Raw genomic sequence first — 10151 nt, 5'->3', positions numbered from 1 at the left:
CACCGTCTGTCTCTCCCCTGAGCCCACTCCCACGGCAGGAGCAGCCTCAGCCTTTTACTTTCTGTGCAATACATTTTGATTTTAATTACGTTGTTGAGGAGCCCTGAGCTGCCAAAGCAGGAGGACCAGTTTCAGTGTTGAAAATCTGGTTTATGAATGCATCTGATTTTCTAAAAAATACGCATTGCAGATATATGAATAGATATGTACCTTTTAGGTAAGAAATACATGCTATATGGTATTCCCTCTACAGAAAAGATTTCACAGCTTTCCTTTGTTCAGGCTCCATTGTGGTGGGTTGACCTTGGGCTGTACTTGTGACAGATAACTGGATGATGAATTTAAGCAAGATGTAGTAAGTCAAAAATAGCTGCTGGCCATGGAGGTGTTGACATACACCACACACAGGATCACCTGGGTCTGCTCTATGGTTGTGCCATTCTTACACCCCTGTAAGCACATCTGGGCTGCACGGAGCCGCCTATTCCTCAGGGGAGTATCTGACGTAGGGGCTTGTTTTCTTCAACATGCATGTCTTACAGCTGTAGAATTAAAAAGTGAAATATTAACACTTAGCCACATCCTTCTGCATGGCCCCGACCCACTAAAACTGATTCAGTTTTAAACATTTTTTTAAACATAAATAACAGAATTTCTGTGCAAAACTTTTAAAATTTTTATTCTCTGATTCCCCTTCAGTCCATTATGGTGTTATTAACTACTATTATCTCGAACAGCATAAAGATGTAAACGCTTATTTGTTCACAGCTTTATATATAACATATGTCAGAGAAGGCTGTTAGGTACGTGACATTAAAAACTGAAAACAGAAAAGAACAGAAGAGCAAAACTAGAAGAAAAGCATAGTGAATTACAGTATGAAAAGGAAATCTATTTACACGCATTAATATATACAACATCATGGTCTGTACATTTTGTAAAAAATAATCACATTTCTTTACATAATCTTTAATTTTTACCATACTTGACAGATAAAAAAAAAAGTTATCGATAAAAACAATAAAAAAGAATTTCAAAACAATACTCATAGTAATGTGCCAGGAAAAAAAAAAGCTGCAGGTTATCATAAACGTATTACAGTGCTTTGGGAAATAAAGGGGGTTGGGACATTTCAGCCAGTGGTTTAGCTGACAAGAGAAATGTTACTGACTTAGATTAAACATACTGTTATCATCGGGCAGAACCAGGTTCAACACAGAGTGGTTAAACCGTATCGTAGAATGTTCCTTTTAAACGTTATCCTGATGTGCTCTTGTAACATACATGTTAGAACATATTGCTATATTATTATTGTTGTTGTTGTTGTTACTTTTTTTTCATCAACAGAATAGCACTGCATACTAACTCCTGCTGTTTGGTTATATCAGGTTAGCACTGACAGCCCACAGCTTCAGATAGGCACTCCTGGTAACGTGAAGGTACTTTTGTTAGGACAAGTATTTCCTGTATCACTATGCACAGACAGTAATTGCTCAGACAATAACCCTTACATACCAGCCTTCTCTGCAGGTTACTTAACGGTGCTACCTTTTCATCAGACATATTTAACGCTTTATTTTCATTAGAGATGTCTGAAAGAATTCTGTATAAAGTGAATTTGGGCTTTATTCACAATCTGTTTGCTGAAACGGACAAATTCACAGTCAACAGAGGATGTTTTTTAGAACTTATAAAAATAGGAGACAAATAATGCAAATGACTCAGTCCATACGCATGGAGTGTGAGACACATGTACTTGGCAATGCCTTATTTCATAAATAGAGCCAAACAGATTCCCTGGTTTGCTGAGGGTCTATGCTTGTTGCTTTCCCCTTCATCTTGTTAAAGGCGGAGGGAAGCCTGTCAAGTAGATCCTAGAGAGTGGGGCAAGCTGCCTCCAACTTGACTCTAGAAAACTTTTTGTAACGTTTTGTAATCTTTTGCCACCAATGATTTATTGCCACTACTGTACAGTTCCAATGAATGCTTAAACTGGGTAGTTCCTCAGCTGGCTACCTGCAGCACCCATCACCACGCAGGTGCAATCTCGGGCTCTCATGCACTCCAGCGTGGAGTACTTACTTACTTAAATACATGCCAAATTCTTAAAATTTCATGAAAGCCGGCACTGCTTTCAACATCTAAAAGGGTGCTCTCCATATTCCTAAGGTTATTTTGCAAAGCCTGTTAATGCACCTGACCCAGACTCCAAGGCCAACGTATTTTAGAAATGTACTAGTTTATATGGCAAAAAACACGCCAGCAATAATCTCATTGCATATCACTAGCCAGATCCTGGTCAGTTGAAATGACTATGTAAAGTTGAAGATTTCAAAGGTATGACTAGCTGAGCTGCAAGTGGGAGTGAGAAATATGGCCAAAGGTGTGTGCACTCCTGAAGGAGGAGATACTGAAATATTTTCTTTGCTCCTTTTGGCCGAAGCCATTATGAATGGAACAGGGCACAGAACTGGATCAAGAAGAATATCTGAGAAAATGCCTTGCTGTCAGAATTTTAAATATTTTACATCTTTAGTTTCCTAGAGATGACATCAAGACATGATTTAAAGAGTAATTTTCAAGAGACTTCACATAAAGAAAATTTCTGGTAGTCCAAAGCACTTCATTTTAGCATGTGACCCCTCTACAAAAGACAAAAAGCCAAACACCTAGCCCAAAACAAGAAACAATCGTTGCAAGCTGAAGCCAGGCAAATCAAAATGGGACAGAAGGCTACTGGCTTTATCACAGAAGGCATTCAACCACAGGGACCCCATACCAAATGAACGGAGGGATCCTCCATTGCCTGAACTTTTGAATCATCCTGCACATTTTTTGAAGGATAACTTTGGCCAATCCAAGTTACTTGGCTTAAAAAGGACTAAAAGGGTAATAGTAGCCAGATAACTGAATGGCCTTTTCTAGAGAGATTCATCTTACCTAATTTTATATGTAGAGTGAGAAATCTAAGTACCAGCCAGCTACCCTGGGCTCATTTTATAGTAAGTATAGAAGGTGATTCAGCTTACCTACCTTAGATTCCCAGCTGAATCATCTTCAACTAGTGCCTATTTCTCTACAATGACTATGGAAGGCACTTAAAAAAGAGTCTTTAGCTCAGAGACAGACATCCATCTTTTAGATACCAAAAGCCAGGGCAGATGAATTTCACCTGAGTTTATCGAGCAGCGAGCTAAAATCGACTCTGCAGAGGAAAATTTAAGTCAACGCTCACTATACATTTAGATTTTGATCATGGTTAGCAACTGGAGAGTAATCTGTCATTGTGTTCCTCAGGCATCAGCAGCAGGTAATGTTGATAAAAATCACTCAGAATGAACGGTGCCACCCTGGCAGTTCCAAGGAAAGTAAAGTACAGAAATTAACCGCAGTACAAGGGTGAATTGTATTATCATCCTTGTTCAGTAACTTTACATGATGTGCTACTGGCTTTCCAGTGGGGACAAAACCCCAGGTTTCCTGCTCTGAAGACTTTACAACTCAGTCTGGACCCAGATGCAACCAAAGGGAGAAAGGCAGTAAAGGAATAAAGGAAGGGAGGAGCAAGCGCTATGGGACAAGGCCGTGCCGGGAAAGTATGCGCCTGTCCTTCCTGCTGCCTCCACCTCCTCCACAATGCTGCTAGGACTGAGCGAGAACTAGGTTTAGGGATGACAGAAGGCTAAATGATTTTTTTGTCGCATTGTCCTTTTGACTCAGAGTCACCACAGCACAGAGCGGGAGTGTTTAACTCCACACCCCTGTGCAAAACGCAGTGAAAGACAAAGCCATGAGAAGCTATCTTGTTTCTGGGTCTCGTAAAGATGCAAAACATTGATGAAGTATTAGATTTGTCAAACTGATTTGCAGCTTTTACATGCATTTTAATACGATGTGTATCTGCCTTTTAAGGCAGCTGAAAGTCAAGTCAAACAGGTGATGATGGGGTTGATGAACTTTGCATAACACTATTTGGAAATCAGAATTTTCTGTGAGGAAAAACAAGTGAGCACAGTGCCCTCCAGGCTTTTGCTGACATGAAAATGCTTGCACAAAGCATTATGAAGTTAAACTGACTCCCAGAAAACATATTTTCTGTATTTAGATTCTATAATTTTTAATAGAAGGATGAGGTTCTACAAAGTACTGCACTTTTCACTGGTTTGAAAGAAAAATATACGCAGCACCTCTCTCCCTTGTGTGCCATTCTTCGCATGCCTACACAGTCCTTTACAAACTTGGTGATACCCATGTTCTACATACCACTACGTTCTCCCAGTGGTGCAACGTCATTGCCTCATGGCATTACTCCCGACATGAAAAGCAGAATCAAATCCCAATGCATCTGCACCCTGTTAAAGGAAACTATGCTGTTTTGTTGCAACTTAAAATGTATTCTCTTATTTAAGCTTTTCTGTCTTATAACCCAGAAATCATTAAAATGCAGATTTTTCTCCATGCTCACCTAATTAGAACAAAGACAGGTTTCTCTAGGATACAATGAATTATAAGCACATATAATTGGTGATGTATCATGCAGAACAGACTGACGGAACTGATTACTTGAAATCTGTATTTCTATACCATCATTCTGTCTGTGTGCCAACTCCTCCTTTGAACATAAAGATGAGCACACTTGAATGCTTGTGAAGTGTGCCTTGCTACCCTAGAAATTTGGGGAAAAAAGCACATACTGCACATCACATCTCAGGGAGCTGAGCAGCCCCAACGCCACCTCAGACAAAGCAGTTGAGCAGTCCCCATGCCACTTCAAAGAAGCCTAAGGTGCACAGCTGCATTTAATTTAGGTATAGGAGCAGACCCTAAAAGGCCAGTAAGGTTGGCATAAGGTTGGTAAGGCTGTTCAGAGAGCCAGGAAAAATACTCAAGTTTAGCAGTGGTTTCTGAGTCTAAAGTCTTGGGGAATATATTTAGTTTAAATGCATGTGTAGGGGCATATCTTTAGACCCCATGGGACTGTCACTGGGCAGGCTACTTCACTCCTGAATCTCAGTTACTTTACCAAGTGACAACAGAAAACACTCTGAATGCCTGGGGGTGAACAATAGCTTCTTTATAGTCAAATTTGGCAAAGTAACATTTCATCAAGTGATCATTGTTTAACTCAAATGATACCTATTAGCGCCATGTAACATTCTGTATCAGAAATAGTGTGGCCAGCAGGAGCAGGGAAGTGATCGTGCCCCTGTACTCGGCACTGGTGGGACCTCACTGTGTTCAGTGTGGGGCCCCTCACTACAAGAAGGACATTGAAGTGCTCGAGCGTGTCCAAAGAAGGGCAACGAAGCTGGTCAGGGGTCTGGAGCACAAGTCTTATGAGGAGCGGCTGAGGGAACTGAGTCTGTTTAGCCTGGAGAAGAGGAGACTGAGGGGAGACCTTATCGCTCTCTACAACTACCTGAAAGGGGGTTGTGGTGAGGTGGGTGTTGGTCTCTTCTCCCAAGTAGGTAGCGATAGGATGAGAGGAAATGGCCTCAAGTTGCACCAGGGGAGGTTTAGACTAGGTATTAGAAAAAATTTCTTTGCTGAGAGAGTGGTCAAACATTGGAATGTGCTGCCCAGGGAGATGGTGGAGTCACCATCACTGGAAGTGTTCAAAAAATGTGTGGATATGGCTCTTCAGGACATGGTGTAGTGGACATGGTGGTGTTGGGTTGATGGTTGGACTTGATGATCTTAAAGGTCTTTTCCAACCTTAATGATTCTGTGATTCACAGAGTTATCTGTTCCACAGTAGTCATGTGAACCATGGGGCCTTTTCTATCTTTGGTCTGACATTGTATCACTCCAGGGTAATGCCATTAAAATAAATTGTGTTTGACTGAGAAATGGATAAATTAAATCAGACCAAGAGGTGTATGGACACTTCGATGGCAGCAAACAATATTCCAAATACTGGTAATATTTTCAAGAACGTACATGTATTCCTGCCAAGACATGCCCTTGCTGCTGTTCTCCCCTTTACCTGGAAGTATTATGGACTTTGGATTCTGTTAGGTCCATATAATCTGTTATCTGAAATATCAGTGCAACAGCTTTTACGTATCGTACTCACGCAAATACATATTATTCCCACTCGCTATTTAAAGTGGACATGGCGAAATGTGACATGGGAAGTAAACATAATTGGGTTTATTTCTTTCAAAGAGTGCAAATGTTCTTTGTATATTTATAAGAATCTGTGAGGTCTATGTCTTTTTTTTTTACCAAGTGGCTACATAAGAGGCTTGGCGTTGTTGAGAATCCCTTCTATTTATGCCTCTTATGGTAATTTTTAGGGATTCTGTCTCTTTTTTTTTTCTGGAGTCATGGTCAGGACTAAATTTCAAAGCAGCTCAGACAGATACAGAAGAGAATTAAGCTAAAAGAATTTACATTATTCCTTAAATGGGAGTTGTAACTTTATTGCAATACTCCATGTTTTAGCTGCCAAGTATGTAGTTCTAGAGACATATTTCAATGAAAATATTATATAAAAATATTTTCAATGGGTAATATGCTATCCAAGGCTGTTTATCCTATGCCAGACTTCTCTAGCGATAAAGCACCTCTTCAGAAAATTAATAAAAGATCAACACAAATATCTTTGATTTTAAATAGAAGAGAACAACTGGTGATTGCAATAGCACTACTGGAAAATGCTGATGTTTCAGATCAAAACTATTACAGTAGCCTTTTCTGTATGGACTGCAAAGGTAGCCCTACTTTCTGCACCTAAACATAAAACCAGGCACTTCTGAAAGGAAAAACAGGATTGAAACCAATCTCTGTAGAAAGTAATCTCTGAAATTTATATACTTAGCTGAGAAGTACTACCTTTTTTCCCTCTGTACAAATAACATTACTGATTTCCTGGATTAGCACACTAAACTCCCAGTGCAGTTAATTATAGTCTTACATTTCTTTATTTTTATTTTATTTTCCATAATTAGGAAAGAATTTCCTAATCCTTACGGAAAGAAATGTTTCCTTAAGTATAAATAAAGTGTAAGAAATTTTCTTGCTTCCCATCTTAGCCTTTTCAACATGTACCAAAGCGGTCTGCATTAAACAGGATGCCATACATCTATCTTGTAGAGATGGTGGAGGGTAAAGAGACCATTATAGTAAATGAATTTTTGAATAGTTACGGCTAGTAAATGGCAAGAGAACATCAGAATTAATATGAAGGCCACTTAAAAAAAACAGAAAACATTCATGGGGCAGGTGTCTCTTATTAACTGGTTGGCTGCACAAACCAATTTCCCAGATACCAACATGTAGAAAAGCAAAGCACTAAACTGTACATTTTATAAAATATCACATTAAGCTCCATAATGAATGATATATCCCACAGTTTTTTCATGTTTTGAGGAAGCTAGTTGATTTATATCATGGTGGTCTCTGTCTGCATAAATGACTGAGCCCTTGAATTCCGGTGGAGCTGAGAAACGCTTTCTGATCCATTTCGAGAAATCGAAGAGCTGTGGAGTCTGTAATCTCTGCCTGCTGTCTGCTTCCAGCACAAACTCCGCCATTTTCTTTTCAGCTCCCCTTGCACCTGTGTTAAAAAGAAAATCCACAAGATGAGCTGAAAATGTTCTTTTACGTGAGGAACTGTTCCATGTTTATTGGCTGTCAAACTGGGACCTCTAGGAATAGAATCATAGAATGGCTTGTGTTGGTAGGGACTTTTATTGATCATCTACTCCAACCCCCCTGTCATGAGCAGGGACATCTTTCACTAGATCAGGTTGCTCAGAGCCCCGTCCAGCCTGATCTTGAACACTTCCAGCAATGGAGCATCCACAACTTCACTGGGCAACATTTTCTGGTGTCTCCACCACCCCCATAGAAAAAAATTCTTCCTTACATGCAATCTAAATCTACCTTCTTTCAGTTTAAAACCATTACCCCTTGTCCTGTCACTACAGGCCCTGCTAAAAAGTCTTTCTCCATCTTCCTTATAATCCCCCCTTTTTGTCCTGAAAGGCTGCAATAAGGTCTCCCCAAAGCCTTCTCCTCTAGAGACTGAACAATCCCAACTCTCTCAGCCTCTCTTCACTGGAGAGTTGTTCCAGGCTTCTGACAATTTTTGTAGCCCTCCTCTGGACTCACTCTAATGGGTCCATGTAATTCTTATACTGAGGACAATCACCTCTCTCGACCTGCTGGCCATGCTTTTTTTGATGCAGGATACAACTGGCTTTCTCAGCTGCGAGTGCGCATTGCCAGCTCACGTCCAATTTTTCATCCTCTAGTGCCCCCAAGTCCTTCTCTGCCAGACTGCTCTCAATCCATTCATCCCCCAGTTTGTACTGATATTGGTGACTGCCCCGACCCAGGTGCAGGACCATGCACTTGGCCTCGTTGAACTTTATGAGGTTCGCATGGGCCCACTCAACAAACCTGTCAAGGACTCTCTGGATGGCATCCATTCCCTCTAGAGGATCAAATCAATTTTTACAAAGATCACAAAACTGAGGTGAAGACTATGGCTACACTGTCTGCGAGAAGATGCCCCAAGGCCACTTTCAAAATTAGTTTTGTACCACTTGTGCTGCAACATTAGCTTTTGGTATCTAGCTATTAATCACATGTACTTAAAGCATAGAATCAAATGATTAGCCCAAAATCAGGCATATTATGAGTATCTAAGACTAGAATAGCACTCAGGAGACCTGAATGTCAATTCCCTGTGCAAGAAGGTGTCTTCTTCAGACACATTCCTCCTGTCAGACACTGCGTGCTCTTTAATGTATAGTCTACCTTCAAAAGTGGCTGACATCAAAAGGAATTCCTTGTATCTTCCTCAGTTGAGATTAGGAAAGCTGCTACATGCTGAGCACTTCTGAAAATCTGCTGCTGTTCTGGGGGTTAGATTCTGTCAGCAGATTACCTCTAAATACTCACTAAATGGTGTTGCAAGTTTTGGATAAATTTCTAGACTTGTTGCACCTCACGTGAACAATCCATATTGCTTGTAACAGAGTGAGAATTCGATCATGTTACATAACAGAAGACACACTTACTAACACCTCGGTTTGCAAAGAATTGGATTTCGAACAACTCTTAACTCTTCACCCAAATACACTAATTTCTGCTGTTGCATCGAAACTGCCACATATATATTCCATAAATAGGAATGCAACCATCTTCTAAAAAAGCTTCATGTATCAGAGTGGTATTACAGGGGCACTTATACATTTACTAAACCAATATTTAACATCCTCAGTGGGAAAGGTGAGACTTACTTCACTGTTCAAAAAACAATACAGGACTGCAACAATCAACCCCTGGAAAGAGACAATATTCCTTAGTTAGTAGGCAGCACCAACCTAGGTCAATAAAACTTCTTTTGAATAAAAACTTTAAAATTTACCTGAAAAGATCCCAAACACAACTCAAAGATTATTTTATAATTATTGGAACTGCGGTCAGGAAATAGAGCAAACACTGTGTAGTGAACTCCAAATAACGGAATAAGCAACAACGTGGATTTTGCAAGTCTCCTGGGTAAATAAAAGACAAAAAGCGGGAATTTAATGATAAGCTCTTGCTTTACTAAGGTAAGAACCTGATGCAATGTCATTTACATAAACCTCGTATGACTTCAGATTTATAAACAGGCTTAGTAAGAGTCAATTATTGCAATTTGTTTTCCTTTCAGGCTTGCTATGAGATTAGCCACATAGTAACCTCGTGCATTTCCATGTTATACTTGATCTTGCTGACCTTGCACCCTTCCAAAAGCTGGCAAAAGGCTGCAGGGCCTCTCTAAACCAAAAGACCCTTTTTCAGGTGCCCTCTGGACAGCAGCAGAGTGTAGGACTCGCCCTCTTCAGTGTCTCTTTGACACACATTCAGTTCCCAGCCTGGTTTCATGGCACAGTTTTTTGGGGTGGGATTTTACTGCATTATTCCGCAGGATGACATTCGGCAGTGTCATGAGCTGCTGTCAGATCTCTCAAGATGTTTTTTACCTGGCATAAAGGGTTCAGAGTGGAAAGGAATAACACCTTCCTGCAAAGTCATACTGGCAGATCCTCTTGTATGGAAGGTAAAATCTCTCTCTTGAAATTAATTGATGTTAATTTCCTTTAAATGTGCAACTGTATGGTTAGTCCGTACATTGCACATACACAGTATGC

The 10151-nt window shown here is 40.3% G+C and overlaps 1 protein-coding gene across 1 annotated transcript in view; it reads right to left on the bottom strand.

Annotated features, from left to right (window-relative positions):
* Positions 1–7387: 7387 nt before the first annotated feature.
* The window catches only part of VIPR2 (vasoactive intestinal peptide receptor 2), a gene marked incomplete at both ends in the record, with an annotated part of 59323 nt that continues 56559 nt past the window's right edge, over positions 7388–10151 (bottom strand). Inside the window, 3 exons of the mRNA XM_082015162.1 lie at positions 7388–7561; positions 9255–9296; positions 9383–9512. Of these exons, the coding sequence (XP_081871288.1) occupies positions 7388–7561; positions 9255–9296; positions 9383–9512 (346 nt within the window). The remainder of the gene's footprint in view (positions 7562–9254; positions 9297–9382; positions 9513–10151) is intronic.

This window comes from Phaethon aethereus (genome assembly GCF_964289735.1).
Source record: "Phaethon aethereus genome assembly, chromosome: 2".
Lineage (NCBI taxonomy): Eukaryota > Metazoa > Chordata > Aves > Phaethontiformes > Phaethontidae > Phaethon > Phaethon aethereus.
The sequence above is the reverse complement of the archived record's forward strand: the minus strand, read 5'-3'. Positions and strand labels throughout refer to the sequence as shown.